The following is a 22,093-nucleotide window of genomic DNA, read 5'->3' as shown; positions in this document are numbered from 1 at the left end:
ATAAAAATAATATATATATATATATATATATATATATACTTATTTATTTTTCCATCTATTTATTCAATTTTGTGGAGGGGACGAGGTGACAAAAAATGGGAAATTGCGCATTTTTTTTTTTTCCATTACGATGTTCACCACACAGAAAAATATTTGTAGTTTTTAAAGTTCTAACTTTTTGGGATGCAATAATACCGGCGGGGTGCTGGGTGTCGTTGGATAGGGTATCAATATAAAATCCCTGCACAACCCCTTTAATTGTTTAAAGTAAAATTGAATTGATGTACAGTATGATATTTAGTGAACTATCCATTAATTGTATATACATATGAAGTAATTAGTCATTGCACTCTTTTCTCTTCCTTCCTCCTACAGATAAACTGGATGAAATTCTCGCAGCAGCCCAGCAAACTATTAGCGTGAATGAGAGCTCCAACCCTGGTACACTGGCATCTCTGGGAACATCACGGTCTGCCTCAAAGAGCTTTTTTTCCTCAGAGGTAGAAATACAACAATACTTTTAATTGTGCATTTAGGGGTTCATTTACTATGCTGAAATACGCTTAAATTAGGCGTATTTCAGGCACTGCTATCTGTGACTTTGTCCCTCTAACACTAGGTCTAAAATTGCGGGCGGGGAAGGGGATGGGCCAGCAGGCCCATCTCATTCACCATTTTCTACGCCTGTTTTAGGCGTAGAAAAAGGTCTAAATGTAAGACCACTCAGAAGCTGTCTTACATTTAGAACTGGCGCTGGATGCGCCAAACTTATGGAGAGGCCGGCGCCTCTACATAACTTCCGCCAGTTTAGGGCTTTATTAGGACCCGCGTCTAAAATGTCAGTCTTAATAAATGTGCCCCATAGTGTCTCCCTTGTCCATTGGCAGTGTATGGTATTGCAGCTTAGCCCCATCCACTTGTATGAGCTGCAGTACCCAACTCAAACCATGAACAACAGTGGCACTGTTTTTTTGGGGGAAAAAACTGCAGAGCCCATTTTAATTGTGAGATATTGGAACCATTAGTGAAGTCACTGGCAAGAAGGCTTGTAGGCACTAGGAAGCAGTTTATTTTAAGGTAGGAATGGGCCCCATTGCTGTCCGGCCTTCTGTCCATCTTCAGCGTTTACACATATGTCCATCCCTGACTTTAGTCTGTGTACTGAGGCTCTGGACGTTTTTCCATGGTAATTATTAATGTTATCAGTGTACTTGCATTGCTTTATCAAGTTCTCTCTCTAGAATGATATTGGATTGCACCATGCACAGCATTTAACAGTTACCATGGCCTGGGGCAGAATTTGACAGCTTATATATATTTTTTTTTTTCCCCAAAATGTTATTAGAAATGCCAACAACACAATTCAGTCAAAACATCCACATAGTTATTTATTTTTGTCCCCCAATAAACCTTACCCCCCTTACTCATACCTAAATAACCCACCCCTTTGCGATGCGCCTCCCGTCCCACCCCATCATAAAAACAGAAAGGGGCAAATATGGAGGGAATGGGGACAGGAACATCTTAAATCATCCATTCTCCCCAAATTTTAATACATTTTTCCTCAGTATTTCTATGTTTATATAGAATATTTTTATATCGCTTAATCTTATCAGCCAAAATTAGCCAAGTAGCAATATTTGGAATATTTCGAGAAAACCAATCCCGGGTAATCAACACTTGCTAGTAACATTATTTTAATCAAAAGAATGCTTTTATACAGTACAGACTAAAAGTTTGGACACACCTTCTCATTCAAAGTGTTTTCTTTATTTTCATGACTATGAAAATTGTAGATTCACATTGAAGGCATCAAAACTATGAATTAACACATGTGGAATTATATACATAACAAAAAAGTGTTAAACAACTGAAAATATGTCATATTCTAGGTTCTTGAAAGTAGCCACCTTTTGCTTTGATTACTGCTTTGCACACTTTTGGCATTCTCTTGATGAGCTTCAAGAGGTGGTCACCTGAAATGGTCTTCCAACAGTCTTGAAGGAGTTCCCAGAGATGCTTAGCACTTGTTGGCCCTTTTGCCTTCATTCTGCGGTCCAGTTCACCCCAAACCATCTCGATTGGGTTCAGGTCCGGTGACTGTGGAGGCCAGGTCATCTGGCGAAGCACCCCATCACTCTCCTTCATGGTCAAATAGCCCTTACACAGCCTGGAGGTATGTTTGAGGTCATTATCCTGTTGAAAAATAAATGATAGTCCAACTAAACGCAAAACGGATGGAATAGCATGCCGCTGCAAGATGCTGTGGTAGCCATGCTGGTTCAGTATGCCTTCAATTTTGAATAAATCCCCAACAGTGTCACCAGCAAAGCACCCCCACACCATCACACCATCTCCTTCATGCTTCACGGTGGGAGCCAGGCATGTAGAGTCCATCCGTTTACCTTTTCTGTGTCGCACAAAGACACGGTGGTTGGAACCAAAGATCTCAAATTTGGACTCATCAGACCAAAGCACATATTTCCACTGGTCTAATGTCCATTCCTTCTGTTCTTTAGCCCAAACAAGTCTCTTTTGCTTGTTGCCTGTCCTTAGCAGTGGTTTCCTAGCAGATATTCTACCATGAAGGCCTGATTCACACAGTCTCCTCTTAACAGTTGTTCTAGAGATGTGTCTGCTGCTAGAACTCTATGTGGCATTGACCTGGTCTCTAATCTGAGATGCTGTTAACCTGCGATTTCTGAGGCTGGTGACTCGGATGAACTTATCCTCCGCAGCAGAGGTGACTTTTGGTCTTCCTTTCCTGCGGCGGTCCGCATGTGAGCCAGTTTCTTTGTAGCACTTGATGGTTTTTGTGACTGCACTTGGGGACACTTTCAAAGTTTTCCCAATTTTTCGGACTGACTGACCTTCATTTCTTAAAGTAACGATGGCCACTCGTTTTTCTTTACTTAGCTGCTTTTTTCTTGCCATAATACAAATTCTAAGGCCTAGTTCACACTTCAGTGATTTGATCAGTGACTTCCATTGGTGATTGTGAGCCAAAACCAGGTGCAGATCAAAAACACAGAGCAGATGCAGATCTTTCCATTACACCTTATCTCTGTGGAGGCTCCAATCCTGGTTTTTGGCTCACAATCACTGGTGGAAATCACTGACCAAACACTGACGTGTGAACTAGGCCTAACAGTCTATTCAGTAGGACTATCAGCTGTGTATCCACCTGACTTCTCCACAACGCAACTTATGGTCCCAAACACATTTATAAGGCAAGAAATCCCACTTATTAAACCTGACAGGGCACACCTGTGAAGTGAAAACCATTTCAGGTGACTACCTCTTGAAGCTCATCAAGAGAATGCCAAGAGTGTGCAAAGCAGTAATCAAAGCAAAAGGTGGCTACTTAGAAGAACCTAGAATATGACATATTTTCAGTTGTTTCACACTTTTTTGTTATGTATATAATTCCACATGTGTTAATTCATAGTTTTGATGCCTTCAGTGTGAATCTACAATTTTCATATTCATGAAAATAAAGAAAACTCTTTGAATGAGAAAGTGTGTCCAAACCTTTGGTCTGTACTGTATTTTGGACAGCCCACCTTGGAGAGGTCACCCAGTACTATTTCACAGTGGACTGGGTATATCAATAAAACATAACTTTTACTGGTTACAAATAAAAATAAAGCAATTTACATAACATGCTCAAAAGAAAAATGAAGTGAGAAGACACTAAAATATACAATTTTTTTTCGTTTTTCTTTGTCACCTGACCGTAATCAATACCAAAGTAATAAATAGACAGATCTTAGCCCTTCCAGGTGTCTGTGATATGATCTTAACATCAGGTGTATATCCTTCAGTATGATGGCAGAAGGATATAGGTGCGACCCCATACGGAACCTTTGCCTGCTTGGGGCCTATTCCCTGTAATGACCCCCACTTAATTTCCCTACATGCTATATTTCATCCCATCTAAGGGACTCAGCAGGGGACTTTATAAGTGAAGAAAGGTACTAAAAAAGAGGAAAAAATGGAAAAAGAAAAAGTGTCACAGAAAAATCTCACAAAATCTTCACAGATTACAAAAGGGAGAAACAACCTCTACTCACTAGTAAAGAAGCGATGAAAAGGAGATTTTTGTGAAACTCACCTGTAAAATCTTTTTCTCGTCTTTTCCATTGGGGGACACAGACCATGGGTATAGCTTAGAGGTATTAGTAGGAGGGACACTATGCAAATGAAAGAGCTCCTCCTCCTCGGGCTATACCCCCAGACTCCACCAGGAGGAACTCAGGCGTTGCACAAGCAGTAGGAGAAGGAGCAAGAAAAAATCATGGAAACCATCGGACCAAGCCATAAGGTCCAACCAGAAACAGAAAAACTGAACTAAAGACCCCTCCTGCAACAGGAATAATGGGTGGGAGCTGTGTCCCCCAATGGAAAAGACGAGAAAAAGATTTTACAGGTGAGTTTCACAAAAATCTCCTTTTCTCGTGCTTTTTTCCATTGGGGGACACAGACCATGGGACGTCCAAAAGCAGTCCATGGGGTGGGAAAAAAATACCAGCACCGCCAGGAGGAACGCCCCAACGGTCAAACAGGAACCACAGCCTGCAAAACCCTGCGGCCAAAGCCGAAGCCAGTGAATGCAACTGACAAAAATTTGCAAAGGTATGCAAGGACGACCAGGTGGCCGCCGTACACAGCTGAGACGCAGAGACACGACTGAGTCTTGCCCAGGAAGCCCCCTCCGCCCCAATGGAGAGAACGGCAATTCTAGCCGGGGGAACTCCACCACAAGCGCGACAAGCCGCGGAAATAGCCAAGCAGATCCAGAGCGCCAAGAACGGCGGACGGAAGCAGTAGCCGCGAGACACACCTCCAGGACCCGTACAACATCCAGGGAATGCAGAGTGCATTCCTTGGGGTTAGCCGGAGAAGGACAAAAGGAAGGCAGGACAAGATCCTCATCAAGCATCAAGGCGGAAGGGAGAGACCACCCTGGGCAAAAAGAAGGGGACTGGACGGAGCACAACTTAATCCTGGTGGAAAACCAGAAAGGCTCCTGACAGGAAAGAGCGGCCAGCTCCGACACCATTCTGACTTAAAAGCTCGTGATGGGACGTGAACTCACAGCCACTGCATAATAGCCCAGAACTTTAATCACTACGCTATGTAGCTGTATCAGAAGCTATGGTCACAAGGAAGTCCAGATGAGAACAGTCAGAGAGACCCTCCTCAAAGGCTCGAAGGGGGCCGACTGCAGAGCGCGCAGAACCAAATTGAGATCCCAAGGAGACAAAGGGGGAACATACGGGGAACCGAATGCGCCACCCCCGAAGAAAGGTCACCACCGGACCCTTAAGAGCAAGGGACCTCTGACGGCCCGCGCCGAAACCTGACCTTACAGGGAACTAAGCGACAGTCCCTGCACAAGCCCAGACTGAAGAAAAGACAGTACCATCAAGATGGAAAACCGAAGGGGAGGGAACCCCGAACCCTCAAAAAAGGATAGGAAGGCCATCCAGGTACGATAGTAAATCCGGGAGGAAGAAGACTTCCCCGGACTGATCATGGTCCTAACCACTGAATCCGAGAACCCCATCTTTATCAGGATGGCGGTTTCAACAGTCACGCCGGTAAACGAAGAGACCGCAAATTCCGGTGGAAGAACGGGCCCTGAGACAGTAGGTCCTGTCCGTCGGGAAGAGGCCATGGGGCGCCCGCCAGCAACCGAGCCACGTCCGAAAAAACCACGCGCGGCGAGGCCACTCTGGGGTGATGAGAACGGTCGGAGTCCCTTCCGCCTCGAACTGGCGTAGACCCTTTGGTAGGAGAGGAAAACAGAGGAGGCTGAAGTCCTGCCACGGAGACACCTGCGCATCCATCCGTACGCCTCCGGATCTCGGGCGCGAGCCAGGGCCACTGGGATCTTGTTGTTGAACCCGGACGCCATTAAGTCCACATCCGGACGGTCCCATCTGTGGCAGATTTCCTCGAACCCTTCTGGATGCAGAGACCACCCGCTTGGATCCACCGTGTTGTGGCTTAGAAAGTCCGCTGTCCAGTTGTCCACTCCTGGAATGCAAACTGCTGACAACACCGGAACGTGCGTCTCCGCCCACGTCAGAATTCTCTTCACCTCCTGCATCACCATCCGGCTGCGGGTCCCGCCCTGATGGTCGATATAGGCCACGGCCGCGGCATTGCCCGTTTGAACCCGCACTGGGAGGCCCGCAAGGAGAGAGGTCCAATAGGAGAGAGAGAGCGGAAAAAATCGCCCTCAGTTCCAGAAAGTTGATTGGAAGGCGAGACTCTGCCGCCGACCAAATTCCTTGAACCGTGCGAGACTGGAAAACGCCCCCCCAACCCAGGATGCTGGCATCGGTGGCGGCGATCGTCCAGGAGAATGCGAGAAAGGAACTCCCCGACCTCAGGTTCTTTGGGAACAGCCACCAAGGGAGAGCTGCCCGAACCCGCTGAAAGGTAAAGGATCTCCTGTTGCGCCAGGCGAGTGTGAAACTGGGCATATGGAAGGCCTCGAAAGAGGCTACCATAAGACCCAGGACCTGCAAGTATTCCCGAATGGAGAGGCACGGGGAGCGCAGCAGATGCGACACTGCCCCCTGGACCTGGGAGGACTTGAAGGCTGGTAGAATACTTAGGCAGCCGAGGTGTCCAAAATCACCCTCCGGAAGGAGAGCCTCTGGGACGGGAAGAGGCAGGAGTTTGGGAAGTTACCAGCCAGCCGAACCGTTCCAGGGTCTGAACAGTGATCCGGACGCTGTCCGTGGTCTGCGGTAGAGAGGGGGGCCTCTATCCGGATATCGTCCCGATAGGGCAGCAAAGGAATGCCCCTGGTACGAAGAAGCGCCATGAGCGGTCCAGGACCGTGGCAAGGACCCGCGGGGTGGTCGCCAACCCGAAGGAAGGGCGACAAACTGACAGTGTCGACCCATAATGGCGAAGCGCAGGAATCGATGGTGGGATTCCGCAATCGGGACATGTGATAGGCCTAGAAGCAGCAGGGCGGGCTGACTGGGCCCTCTAGTGCCGGGAAGGCTGGTGCAAAGGAAGGGCTCTTTGCGGGCGACCTGAGACCCCCGGCGGAGGAAGCAGGCGACGGCCTACCAGATGAGAAACGGCAAAAGGCATGCAGAGATGAACTCGTCCAGCTGATCCCCATAAGGTCTGGAAACCCCAAAGGGGAGATTAGCAAGGGAACGCTTGGTGGAGGCGTCAGCATCCCACACCTTCAATCAAATCTCTTCGCGCTGAGTGACAGAGATGGCCAACCTGCGGGCAAAGAGGGAAACAATGTCCCTAGAAGCTTCGCAAAGAATCTTAGAAGCCTGAGACATCTGGAGAACCAACTCCAGTGTGTTAGTAGCCGCATCTCGTACCGCCAGTTCCTGGTGGTGGTGTTGTAACCACACCGAGAGAGCACTGGCTACCCCTGCTGAGTGAAAGGTAGGTCACAGGGACGCGCTGCCAGCGAAAAAAGGACCTGGAAGAGAGTTTATGCGTCTGTCTACAGCATCCTGGAAAGAGGAACTGACTAAGACAGGAAGGGCCACATAATTGGCTAATCCGGCCACCGGAGGATCCACCTTAGGGGGAGGAGACACCTCTCCTCGCCGTCAGCAGGGAAAGGAAAGTATATTCATGCGCTGGGTGGTCGAGAACCTTATTAAGACCACCCCAGGCCCTGGACATGACCGCGGAAAAATCCCTCATGGACCGGGAACATGGTAGTCTCCGACTGCCTGGACGGAAAAAGGGGGAACTCCTGACCAGTGGAAGGAGGAGAATCCCCTTGGAGAATAAAGGTGTCTCGGACAGTCACCACTAAGTCAGCCACCCTGGTGGAGAGCTTAGGCGAGGGGTCCCGCTCCATGACCTAATCAGAGCCGGAAATTGTCCTTCAGACTTGCGCTCCCTAAGGGAGGGGCGAGTCGCCCGAACGCGCCTCTAGACGAGGGGGGGGGGGGGGGGAGAGCCAGAGCCATCCGAGGAGGGATGCTGCTGCTCACGCTCCCTGTTAGTAGTCGGGCGTCTTCTGTGGAAAACCACTTAGAGAGGTGGTTGGCGTCACAGGATTTGAAAATGCCCTATAGTCCAAAAAGGACCTGGCTCGTCCGAGCCGGATAATTCTCCTTCGGATTACTCTCCCTAGGGAGGGGGAAGAGCAGTCCGCAAGCGCCACCGGCGAGGTGAGGGGGGTGGAGAGACGGAGACATCCGAGGTGGGATGCTGCCGCTCACGCTGCCTCTTCGTAGTCAGTCACCCACTGTGGGGACCACTGAGAGAGATGGAGTCGTTAGCGCCACAGGATTAAAGGACATGGTTGCCTTGGCGACTAAGACCAATTTAGCGGCCGCGCTGGACATGGCAGATGCCCAAGCGGGGACCGCAGGCCCCCAGGGACGTGGAGGAGGGGTGGAGGAGGGGGGTAAGGCAGGGATGCAGGTAATACTTATCTGCTCCTGCAGAACTTCTCCTGCAGAACTTCTCCCTCGACTCCAGGACCAGCAGGGATGCACCTCATCAGGCTTCTGACTCCTTGTCCAGGAGTGCAGTGTTCTGGTGGAGGGTGGCAGCAGGAGACCCAGTAGCTGGTGGGATACCGGAGCTGCAGGTCGAGCCCGGATCCACTTGTCTTCTTTGGGGGGCAATGGAGGCAGCCAGGCAGCGTCCAAGGACGGCAGCGGGCATTCCACGGGGGACCAGGAAGGCGCCATGCCGACCTGTGTCCCCATCTAGAATAATATAAACAATTTTTGAAGGCTGAAAGGGGCTTTGAACTCAGAAAGCCTGGACATGGGGCAGCAGCAGCAGTACCACTGAGCTACCAGCTTGCCTGGCACAAAACAGAGTAGAGTGATGAGGAGCTGCACGGCCATGAGCAAACAGAGTCTCCGGTGTAAGGAGAGTCAGAGCGGCATGCCGAGGCTCCGCCTCCCCGAACGCGTCATTATGGCGCGAAAAAAGCGCGCGAAAAATAAGCGCGCGCGCGAAAATATGCACGCGCGCGAAAATATGCGCGAAAATAAGCGCACGCGCGAAAATATGCGCGAAAATAAGCGCACGCGCGAAAATATGCGCGAAAAAAAGCGCACGCGCGAAAATATGCGCGAAAATAAGCGCACGCGCGAAAATATGCGCGAAAATAAGCGCACGCGCGAAAATATGCGCGAAAATAAGCGCACGCGCGCGGAAATAAGCGCGCGCGTGATTTAAACAAACACCACGTGGAGGAGCGGCCTGCCGGCGGGCGCTGAGGGAGCGCAGCAGCCAAGGCCCGACGAGAGAAGCGCTGAAGCCCACAGTTTAAGGGGGAAGAGATGCCAGTACTCCAGTGCCAAAATGAAGAAAGTGCCCCATCAGGATCCTTCTTCAAGTTCACCCAGGTAGCCACAGACAAATAGACACAGAGGGAGGGGGAGGGATTGGGCAACACTTATCTGCTCAGCATGCTCCCTCGATGTCCAGACCAGCAGGGATGCGCCTCTTCAGACTTCTGACTCCAATCCAGGAGAACAGTGCTCTGGAGGAGGGTAGGCAGCAGGCGTCCCAGCAGCTGGTGGGATGCCGGAGCTAACAGGTCGAGCCCGGATCCACTTATCTTCTTGGGGGGAAATGGAGGCAGCCAGGCAACGTCCCAAAGACGGCGGCGGGCACTCCACGGGGGACCAGGAAGGCGCCATGCCGACCTGTGTCCCCATCTAGAATAAAAATAACAAAAAGGAGTAGAATCAGAGAGTGTCAACCTCCTTCACCAGACACTAAGCAAAGACTGAGTTCCTCCTGGTGGAGTCTGGGGGTATAGCCCGAGGAGGAGGAGCTCTTTCATTTGCATAGTGTCCCTCCTACTAATACCTCTAAGCTATACCCATGGTCTGTGTCCCCCAATGGAAAAAAGCACGAGAAAATTCTTTGCCAAAATGAGGATGTAGGCACAAATCTGAACAGTAGTCCGTGCCTCGGTATGGGGAAGTGTACTAAATACTGGCATATTCTAAGGATGGATTCTGACATTTGTGAAGTGATGAAAGAGCGTCCAAGTATCATTTATAGGAGAGGGAAGAGCGTCTGTGACCGGGTAGTAAAAAGTCATTTTGTAGCACCACCAGCACCGAGAACTTGGCTCAATAAACCCATTCGTGGCAATTACAAATGTGGAGGGTGTGTGGCTTGCAAATATATGAAATGAGTAAAAATGTTTAAGAGCAACAATGCTAATAAGATGTACGAAATAAGGGACATGATCAATTGTAAATCTAAAGGTATTTGGGATGGTAACAGAAGTTGAGAGACCTGCTCGCCTCTATTCCCTCAGGGTAGGTGCACCAACCACAATTTGAGTACACCCATCAAAATGCGAATTATATATAGGAATAGTATGGATGGACACTCGTATATGGGGATATGTAGGACACAATTTATTATTAAAACTTACAATAAAATGAAATCACAATATAAAATGGACAATATATAAAAAAACTGTGAAGTGAAATGATACAATGGGAGAAAGTCAATGAATGTACTGTTTTGAAGGGCTGGGGCTGATAACCCCAAAAAATCCTCAGCTTGTATTCTCAGGGCTATAGGGTCCTGGGAATTTTAATATTGTAATAAAGGGAGGATAAATGTGGTGATCAGTCTCTGCTCAATTCAGTGATATCTCTCTATAATTTCATAAATGTAATAATCACACATCTATAAAAAACTTTTTTCACCTATGGTGATATAATTGGTCCTAATAAGTAATGCCGCTAATTATCCTGTGTCATTTTTCCATATATATAGGAATAGTGTTGCGCATAAACAAAGTTTCCTCTGCATTTAATACTCTTTGCAAGATGTAACCGGTCTCTTTTTGTATCCGCGGGGAACTGTTGCAAAATGTAACCAGTCTTTTTTATGTCTATAGGAACTGTTATAATAGCATCCAGGTTATATCGCTGTGACAAAGTCCTTGGTATATATTTCTAATGCAGTTCGTTATTTCCCCATTATCGTTATGTAGCACATCACGAATCTTTACCCACTATGTTGGCTTACCTTTGCCTGTAACTTGCTGGGACTTGCGAATAGATCTGTACTCCACACTGTATGCTGGCGTCCCGGTTGTGGAGTTAGTCGCGTCCCATGTGTTTCTCACCGCTGATTTCAAGATCCGGTTTGGTGTGAGGATCACGTACCTTTCAGGCGGGGTATTTATCCAAGGTCCTGCGCCTACGAAGGGGACAGTGTCTCCCCGAAACGCGTCTGGCGCAGGACCTTGGATAAATACCCCGCTTTCATGAATATAAGTGCACTTTGAAGAAAAAGGAACTTTCTTTACCCCATTAAAAAAGACCTGAAGACGTCATTCACCTGCGCCTGAAAGGTACGTGATCCTCACACCAAACCGGATCTTGAAATCAGCGGTGACAGACACGTGGGATGCGACTAACTCCACAACCGGGACGCCGGCATACAGTGTGGAGTACAGATCTATTCGCAAGTCCCAGCAAGTTACAGGCCAAAGGTAAGCCAACATAGTGGGTAAAGATTTGTGATGTGCTACATAAAGATAATGGGAAAATAACGAACTGCATTAGAAATATATACCAAGGACTTTGTCACAGCGATATAACCTGGATGCTATTATAACAGTTCCTATAGACATAAAAAAGACTGGTTACATTTTGCAACAGTTCCCCGCGGATACAAAAAGAGACCGGTTACATCTTGCAAAGAGTATTAAATACAGAGGAAACTTTGTTTATGCGCAACACTATTCCTATATATATGGAAAAATTACACAGGATAATTAGCGGCATTACTTATTAGGACCAATTATATCACCATAGGTGAAAAAAGTTTTTTATAGATGTGTGATTATTACATTTATGAAATTATAGAGAAATATCACTGAATTGAGCAGAGACTGATCACCACATTTATCCTCCCTTTATTACAATATTAAAATTCCCAGCACCCTATAGCCCTGAGAATACAAGGTGAGGATTTTTTTGGGTTATCAGCCCCAGCCCTTCATAACAGTACATTCATTGACTTTCTCCCATTGTATCATTTCACTTCACAGTTTTTTTATATATTGTCCATTTTACATTGTGATTTCATTTTATTGTAAGTTTTAATAATAAATTGTGTCCTACATATCCCCATATACGAGTGCCCATCCATACTATTCCTATATGTAAATCTAAAGGTGTTGTGTATAAAATAACATGCTCAGACAGAGAATCCAAGCATGTTGGAGATGTAATAACCCAAAGAGATACTTCTGTATTACAACACGTGAGAAATGAACACGAGGGTAGGACTGAGTGTCTTACCTTCATGGGTATTGAAATGATAAAACCAACAAGAGAAGAGGCAATTGGGATAGGAGAATCCTCCAATGTGAGGCAAAGTGGATTTTCTATTTAAAAACTGTATATCCCACCGGTCTCAATGAACGGCAGAATTTTAGCTGTTTCATATAAGAGCCGCATTGGGAAGATTCTATTATTTTTGCTTCTATGTGTGCCTTCTTATGTTTAATTTTTGTATCATGCCAAATATATCTCTTATATTGTTTTGAAGTTATATGTTTATCCTATAACCACGTTCGTACTTTTGAGATCCGGAATTGATTGATTTTATATCTAATAAAAGTAACTTAGCCTGTATTGTACCCTGCCTTAAATCCATGTATGAGCCAGCTGGCTCTTCATTGTTAAATGGCTCTCCACTATCTGTGTTAGCCTGGGAGAGCTGATTCCCGACGTCTCGTAGTTACCAGGCAACAAGGTACGCTGGGACGTAGCTCCTCCTAATTTCTGGCAGCCAGACAGAACATGTGACTTCACCTTCCGGTTGCAGTGGAGTGCGCGCTGTTCAGCGTGAGTTCCACATGCTTGTCAACACACGCGATCAGGAGGCGGGTATTGGATGGGGTATTGGGGCCGGACACATTTAAATGGAGAGAGAGCGCAGTACACTGCGCTCTCCATCCTCAATACCAAAACAGGCGGTGAGACTAGGATTGTTTGGGGACACTTCCCCATATAGAGGCACGGACTACTGTTTAGATTTGTGCCCACATCTTCCCTTTGGCAAAGAACTTTCATTGCTACTTAACAGTGAGTAGAGGTTATTTCTCCCTTTTGTAACATGTGGAGATTTTGTGAGAATTTTCCGTGACACTTTTTCTTTTTCCAGTTTTTTCTCTTTTTTAGTACCTTTCTTCATTTATAAAGTCCCCTGACGAGTCTCTTAGATGGGATGAAATGTGGCATGTAAGGAAATTAAGTGATGGTCATTATAGGTAATAGGCCCCAAGCAGGGAAAGGTTCCATATGGGGTCACCCCTGTGTGCTACGTGTCCCCTAGGCAGGGATTACTAGCCCCCTATCCCTCCGATAGGTAGGGTTCTATTAATAGGGTTTGCTAGTGTGACAACCGTCACTCGTATCACAAGCTCCAGTCACCTATATCCTTCTGCCATCATACTGAAGGATATACACCTGATGTTAAGATCATATCACAGACATCTGGAAGGGGTAAGATCTGTCCATTTATTACTTTGGTACTGATTACGGGCAGGTGACAAAGAAAAAGGAAAATAATTTGTATATTTTAGTGTCTTCTCCCTGCATTTTTCTCTTGAGCATGTTATGTAAATTGCTTTATTTTTAATAGCAACCAGTAAAATGGATGTTTTATTAATATACCCAGTCCACTGTGAAATAGTGCAATAGTAATTGGTGTGAGACGAGATACCTCTACATATTAATTTTTTTAGGTCACCCAGTACCCAGCATTCTACTGTGAATGGAATCTCAACTTTCAAATCCTGGGTAATAAAATTATAAATTGCACCCCAATATTGTGCTGTACATGACCAAAACATATGCAAATGATCCGCCCGTAGTGAATCACACCGCGGACAGTTCGAAATATCCCTTAAACCACATTTATTTAACTATAAAGGTGTAATATAAATTCGGTGTATAATATTAAATTGAACCAAAACGTGATGCAAATGATATATATTGCCCCAATCTTCACAAAAAATTCCTGGACAATCAATTTGCCAAGTCCTCTGTCCCGGAGAGCTTATATTATTGAATCATGCTTTAAACAAAAGTTTATATAGTTGAAAAATCTTAACCTTCTGACCTCTATTCCCTATAAAGTGATTTAAAGGTGTAGAAATATCTATCTCAAAAAACACTTTTTTTCTTTACACTCGCTAGTGCCGATCATAACTGAAAATACTTAAACCAGGATAAATTCAATATATTTACTCTTTGTGCTAACTCCAAAAACAAAAGTATATCCATATTCCCAACCACTTTTGCCAATACTGATCTCCAGCCAATTCATCTAGAGCTTGCAGATGGTAATTGTACCAAAGAGGGGTACAACAAAGAGAGCCCTTTATACCCAACCAATCTCTGATGTTACTCCAGGAGCTAATAAATAACTTCCCAGGGGGGGGGGGGGGGGGGGCTCTATAAACCTTTTGAGAATTAATTAGCTGCCCAGATTCCAGTAAAGTAGACATACAGACGTGGACAAAATTGTTGGTACCCTTTGGTCAATGAAAGAAAAAGTCACAATGGTCACAGAAATAACTTTAATCTGACAAAAGTAATAATAAATTAAAATTCTATAAATGTTAACCAATGAAAGTCAGACATTGTTTTTCAACCATGCTTCAACAGAATTATGTAAAAAAATAAACTCATGAAACAGGCATGGACAAAAATGATGGTACCCCTAACTTAATATTTTGTTGCGCAACCTTTTGAGGCAATCACTGCAATCAAACGCTTCCTGTAACTGTCAATGAGACATCTGCACCTCTCAGCAGGTATTTTGGCCCACTCCTCATGAGCAAACTGCTCCAGTTGTGTCCGGTTTGAAGGGTGCCTTTTCCAGACTGCATGTTTCAGCTCCTTCCAAAGATGCTCAATAGGATTGAGGTCAGGGCTCATAGAAGGCCACTTTAGAATAGTCCAATTTTTTCCTCTTAGCCATTCTTGGGTGTTTTTAGCGGTGTGTTTTGGGTCATTGTCCTGTTGCAAGACCCATGACCTGCGACTGAGACCAAGCTTTCTGACACTGGCTAGTACATTTCTCTCTAGAATTCCTTGATAGTCTTGAGATTTCATTGTACCCTGCACAGATTCAAGACACCCTGTGCCAGACGCAGCAAAGCAGCCCCAGAACATAACAGAGCCTCCTCCATGTTTCACAGTAGGGACAGTGTTCTTTTCTTGATATGCTTCATTTTTTCGTCTGTGAACATACAGCTGATGTGCCTTGGCAAAAACTTCGATTTTTGTCTCATCTGTCCACAGGACATTCTCCCAGAAGCTTTGTGGCTTGTCAACATGTAGTTTGGCATATTCCAGTCTTGCTTTTTTATGATTCGTTTTCAACAATGGTGTCCTCCTTGGTCGTCTCCCATGTAGTCCACTTTGGCTCAAACAACGACGGATGGTGCGATCTGACACTGATGTTCCTTGAGCATGAAGTTCACCTTGAATCTCTTTAGAAGTCTTTCTAGGCTCTTTTGTTACCATTCGGATTATCCGTCTCTTAGATTTGTCATCAATTTTCCTCCTGCGGCCACGTCCAGGGAGGTTGGCTACAGTCCCATGGATCTTAAACTTATGAATAATATGTGCAACTGTACTCACAGGAACATCTAGTTGCTTGGAGATGGTCTTATAGCCTTTACCTTTAACATGCTTGTCTATAATTTTCTTTCTGATCTCTTGAGACAGCTCTTTCCTTTGCTTCCTCTGGTCCATGTCGAGTGTGGTACACACCATATCACCAAACAACACAGTGATTACCTGGAGCCATATATATAGGCCCAATGGCTGATTACAAGGTTGTAGACACCTGTGATGCTAATTAGTGGACACACCTTGAATTAACATGTCCCTTTGGTCACATTATGTTCTGTGTTTTCTAGGGGTACCATCATTTTTGTCCATGCCTGTTTCATGAGTTTATTTTTTTACATAATTCTGTTGAAGCATGGTTGAAAAACAATGTCTGACTTTCATTGGTTAACATTTATAGAATTTTAATTTATTATTACTTTTGTCAGATTAAAGTTATTTCTGTGACCATTGTGACTTTTTCTTTCATTGACCAAAGGGTACCAACAATTTTGTCCACGTCTGTATATCATACTGAGATTTCCTCACCAAAGTTCTACAAAGTGGGCTATTTTTCCATTCAGAAAAAAACCATAGTTGTACAGCTATAAAATATCCCTTAAAACAGGGAAGGTTATATTACAGCTTATATTTTGATATAACGTACAGAAAATACATTGCATTGTTGATCCTGACGGTATTATAGTCCCAAAGCAGCATTCACAAATTTGATGGTTGTTATTAGCAACAGATATCGAGCTTGTCAGCAAGAAAATAAAGCTGGATTCACACTGTGTAGTTCAGATTTTTGTGGCTTTTTTAGCTGTCTAAATACCTTTTATGCCTCTCCAACAAGGAGGGGCTTAACTTCATGGAAAGGGGGTGGTGTATGAATCAACAGCGTGCACCAATATTTTGATTTGCGGTGAACCAACAAATAAAGTTAGGCCTCATGCAGACGTCCGTGGAACACGGTCCGTGAGATTGGTTGCTATGACGCTGTGCGCTCCTGCAATGCCAGTCCGGTTTCTCATGGACCGTGTTCCATGGACATCTGCAGTGTCTAACAATGGACCTAATCCATCACACAGAATGAGCTGCTGTCATTAATTTGGGGCATCTTTAGTCTGCCTGTTTAAAATTTGAGATGAGCGAATTATAGAAAAAATTTGATTCAGCTGCTTTGCTAAAAAATTAGCTTTGTGATAAATGACTTCATCACAAAGCGCATTTCTTTGTAAGTAGTGGGTGTAATGCCAGGGAGCGATTGCACAGCTCCCCGTCATTGTACCCCTCAAATGCCATGTTCATAGCAGATCGCGGCATCTGATATAAGTAAAAATAAAAATATATCATATTTACCTCATCTATTTGCTTGCGATGGGCCGGCTGCCTCCATCTTGCTTGAAGATGCAGATTTTGTCGGCTAAACACAAACATATGGCTATAAAACACTGCATGTGTAAATCTATTCAAATGTGTTAGAGATGGGCAAACTTCTTGAAATGTATTTCATGTCTGATTCGTCAAATAAAAGTTGATCCACAGGAAGGCAAAAGACCCTGTGACCTAAAAGCCAATTTTAGGGGGAAAAAATTCCAGACTCCAATCAGGCAATCAGATTAACTCCCTGATCAACAACCCAAATGCCGCAAGTGCCTCTTTTTACCCCACCCTTGTCACTTTTCCAAAAGGGGGCGTGGTAAGGATGGGAGAGGGGCATGGCCAACAGTGGAGATAAATTTATCTTCATTCATGCCAGTTTTATGGTGCAAATGAAGCCAAAAATTTACGGCAGGTTTGAGCTGTCTCATAATTCTGTTTAGTCACACAGTCTGCCGGAGGATGCGCCTAATTTATTATGCATCCTCCGACAGTGCAGGGGATATCAAGATGGTACAGAAAGCGTCTGTCTTGATAAATCTCCCCCCATGTGTGGTCTGACTAGTGTTCTATAAAGTGGCAGGACTATAGTCTCATCATGTTTATTTATGTCCCTTTTGATGCAATCCATTATCTTATTGGCCTTGACAGCAGTGGCCTGACACTAGTTGCTACAGATGAGCGAGCCTACTGTCAACTAAAATTCTTCAGTCCTTTTCCATATCAGTGTTACCCAGCATTTTAACATTTAGTATGTACTGGTGACTTGCATTATTCCTTCTAATGTGCATAACCTTACATTTTTCAGTGTTAAACCTCATCTGCCACTTCTCTGCCCAAGCTTCCAAACTATCCAGATCCATCTGTAGCAGTATACTGCCCTCTTTTGTGTTGAACCCTTAAAAGGGTTTTGCCATGTCAGACAATGAGTGCATATCGCTAGGATATGCCCCCATTGTGTGATAGGTGTGGGTCCCACCTCTGGGACCAGCACCTACAATAAGAATGCACTATGCTGGCTCAGCTATTTCTGTTAGCCCCATAGAAATGAATGGGAGCAAGGGCCGCGTGTGCGTGGTGCGCTCCCATTCACTTCTATGGGAGCAGTGGGGAGCAACGCTTGGTGGGGGACGGACCCCGGGAAATCCTAGCAATATCCCCCCATTGTCTGAGATGAAAATACCTCTTAAAGGACTGGGCTTACTTTTGGTTGTGTTTTTTTAATTTTTCCTCCCCACATTTCAATAGCCACAACTTTGTACATTTTCTGTTCACATAGCTATATGAGGGATTTTTTTTTTTTGTGGGACAAGATTTTTTTTATGGAACCATTTAATTTACCAGGTCTTGTATTGGAAGACTATTCTTTGCAGGGTAAAATGATAAGAAAGAAAAAAATCAGACAAGATTTTTTTGGGGGTTCCCCATGTGCTAAAAATGATATGATGCCCTTATTCTGTGGGTCAGTACAATTACAGTGATAACAAATTTGTAGTTTTTATTTAGTTTTATTACTTTATAAAAATAAAAATAAACTATGAAAACAAATCTCCATTTTCTGACAGCCATAATCTTTTATAGTTATGTCTACAGGGCTTTATGAGGTCTTTTTTTTTTTTTTTGCAGGACGAACTGTAGTTTTTATTGGTACCATTTCTGATCACTAAGAAATCCTCCACAAAGGGAAAATACACTGTATTTTAATATTTTAAAAGTTCTGACATTTTTTGATGTGGTGATAGCTGTAATGTTTATTTTTTATTGTTTATATATTTTTAGAGGCAAAATTGGGAAAGCAGGCGGTCTGATCCGAAGCTGATGGAAGCTATAGGGTCTGATGGGGGGCTGATCTGCGGCTGACGGAGATTGAGGGGTCTGATCTGAGGCTAATGGAGCTTGGGAGTCTGATTATTTTGGGGTCTAATCTGAGGTCTGCTGAAGAATGGGGGTCTGATTTGGGGTTCTGATGAGGATTGTGAGTTTGATGAGGGTCTGATCTGAGGTCTGATAAAGAATGGGGATCTGATTTGGGGATCTGCTCAGAGGTCTGATTATTTTCTTCCTTTCCTCCTCCATATTCTAGGTGCATCTTATTGTCCGGAGCTTTGACACTCTACATTTCATCTGAAATTTCATTTTCCTGAGATACTTACATAGCTTGGCTTAGGTCTGGAATGTTTTGAGCCTTTGCCTACAGTATCAGTGGCATCACCAGTTGAAGCAAATCTGTGGTTGCTTTAGATTTTTATTGCTGTCTCCATGGCCATCACCCTCCTTCTCTGATGCCTGATCTGACTCCAAAGTCCAGTCCAACACACAATCCTTGTCAGAGTACTCACCTTTTTCACACTGTTTTTATCAGACTGTGATATGTCACCGTGGGCTCCTTGACACCCCTCCCGATTCCCTGTTCTGTATTTTCCCCTGAGTGCCACTGTGGCAACCACTGCCCCTACTGCCACGGCTACTGGTTCCACTACTACCATCACCAGCAACACAGCTATGAATAGGGTCCCCAACTCCCCCTTAAAACTCCTCATGGCAGTCCAAACTCTGAGTGTTCCCACACAAGTCATCAACAGGGAGACTCTCTTGAGTATTCCTTCCATAGCGTGTAGTGGGGTTTTATTGACTCGTCTTAGGAAAAAAGAAGGCAACCCTTTAGGAGGGGGAAGTGAAGACAGAGAATGTAACTTAAAGGCTTTTCTGAGGTTGAAGGGAGGAGGAGCAGAGAGAATGCTGTAATTCTTGGCTCCAAGGCACTGTATGCGACTCAGAGGTCACCTTAACATCATTCTGATGTGACTGAGGGGTGAGGAATCTAGTCCACAATGCTATCTTCTTTGTCCTCAATAATAATATGCCAGGAAAAACTGTAGCCTACTACTGCCGGCCAGATGGCTGGTCCTGCTAATGCAGCTACTACCCTCATGACTCTGGAATGATGAAGCATGTGTCTTTCATTTTACACTTCCATTTTCCAGACATTTTATTATAAGGGCCTATAAATGAAAAGTCACAGGTTTCCTATAAATGAAATCTCACAGGTTTGGTACACATATTATTAAATGGTACCAGCAAAATTGCAAGTGTTTTTCTGAAATTTAAAGACAGAAGCACAATTCCGTGCATCTCTTTTTACAAGCAAATTGCACACTAGTATTGTCAATGTGCTCTGGTAGCAGTGTCATTTTTGCAGTAAAATGTGTTTGAACTAAACAGTACCTTACAGTAATACAACACATTTTTGGAGTAAAAATAAAATGCATTCAATTGCCTTGGTATAAAAATGGCATTATTGCTGTAAAATGCTTTTGCTGTTACTACCCATTATCTTGCAGTAATATACAATGTGTTCAGTAATACAGGTATAGTAGTGGCATTATAGCCATAAAATGTGTTTGCTATAACTACCCGTTATCTTGTAGTGATATACAACACATTTAATGTTTTTATATTTTTTTTTTAGGGTATACAAAAAGCTGAGGTATGCATTTCACAAGAAATCAAAGTTTCACAAAGGTGGATATATAGTTATTGACAAGACAGCTTAATACAAGTCAGTGTTAAGATTATACAAATCATAGAGGATAAGTAAATAATATAGAGAGTGGATGGTAGGGAGGGTGGGAGGTGGTAACAATGGTGAGGAGGGGAGGGACATAGGAATTAAAAAAAACATGTGTAAACTTAAGTTATTTAAGACGTCCACATGCTGCTTCTGTTTCCTTGTAAAAGGGGTTAATAGGAGGTCTTTCTGTTTGTTATATGTGATGTGGGTGAGAGGTAATAGAGATATATTCAGATAGTGTCCACTCAGTTCTCGTGTCCCCAAAGTTCCTAAAGATTCGCCATGGATTCCAAATGAGTATGAACTTAGGGTGGGATCCATTTTCCCAGCTACAAATTTGCTCCATTCGGAAGATGTGATCACATCTGTTGATCGATTGGGAGATAGGGGGAGATGATTTAAATTTCCAGTGTACTGCTATTAGAAGCCTTGCAGTGGCTAATAAGTGAGTACATAATTGTGTTTGTGTGTTAGGTTTTAGATGATCATCGTATATATTAAGGAGGAAGGTTTTGGGTGTTATGGATAAAGGCGTTTGACATGTGTGAGATAATGCCTCCAACCTCTTGCCAGTAAGAGAGAATTAAGGGGCACTCCCACCATATATGTATAAATGTGCCCAATTTCTGATGACATCTCCAGCACAAAGAACTGGTCGTAGGGAATATAGCGTGGAGCCTATCTGGGGTATAATACTACCTTGTTAGTACCTTAAAGAAGTTTTCTTGTAATTTGAAACATTTTGAGATTTTTGGGGTTTGTGCCATCAGAAATGATTTTTCTTTGTCTGACAGCTGGATTTTAAGATCTCTTTCCCACTTTTTTAATTTTGCATGGTGGTTCTGTGGATCTGCTGTTGGATATTAGAGTGGGATAGATAGTTGAGATTTTCTTTGCCGGGGGTCTAGTAACAAGAGCAAGTTTCTTAAACTGCAAATGTTCTGAACTTGCTCTCTGAGGGGATGGTGATATGGTAATGAAATATTAGATATGGATTAAATGTAGAGGAGAAAGAGATTTTAATTGGGGGTGTAGTTGCCAATTATTAATTAAGTGTAAGTTGAAGTCTAGTAAGTCTACTACAGGTAAAGTAATATTTTTCCCTAAGATTGTGAGTGATCTCATAAAGATGGGGGAGGAGTTATTCAGGATATCCCTCACTTGCAGTAATGGTGAGATTTGCGGGGTCAGGACAACTGAGCTTAAGTATTGTCTCCAGATTTTAATAGTATTATAAGTGCATGGATTTAGGTCAGATATGACATCCCTCGAGACCTCCTTTGAGGGAAAGAGAAGAGACCTCAGAGGTATTGTCGTCTGAGCAGTATCTGTTTGGATATCTAATTGACCGTCATGAGGTCGTAGCCATTCCAGACATCTAAGTCCCTGAATTGCTTTGTAATATACTGTAGAAAGAAATCTGGGAGGCCAATGCCGCCTCTGTTGTTGGGCTGTATGAGTTGTGTGTGGGATAGTCTGGGTCTACCTTTTTTCCAGAGAT

The 22,093-nt window shown here is 44.3% G+C and overlaps 1 protein-coding gene across 1 annotated transcript in view; it reads left to right on the top strand.

The window, feature by feature from the left end:
- Positions 1-22,093, top strand: part of SHANK1 (SH3 and multiple ankyrin repeat domains 1) — a 511,391-nt gene that overhangs the window by 471,138 nt on the left and 18,160 nt on the right. Inside the window, exon 21 of the mRNA XM_044281565.1 lies at positions 376-500. Coding sequence (XP_044137500.1) covers positions 376-500 — 125 coding nt within the window. The remainder of the gene's footprint in view (positions 1-375; positions 501-22,093) is intronic.

The sequence above is a fragment of the Bufo gargarizans genome, chromosome 2 (assembly GCF_014858855.1).
Source record: "Bufo gargarizans isolate SCDJY-AF-19 chromosome 2, ASM1485885v1, whole genome shotgun sequence".
Classification (NCBI taxonomy): Eukaryota; Metazoa; Chordata; class Amphibia; order Anura; family Bufonidae; genus Bufo; species Bufo gargarizans.
Note: the sequence above shows the minus strand (reverse complement) of the source record. Positions and strands in the feature narration are given on the sequence as shown.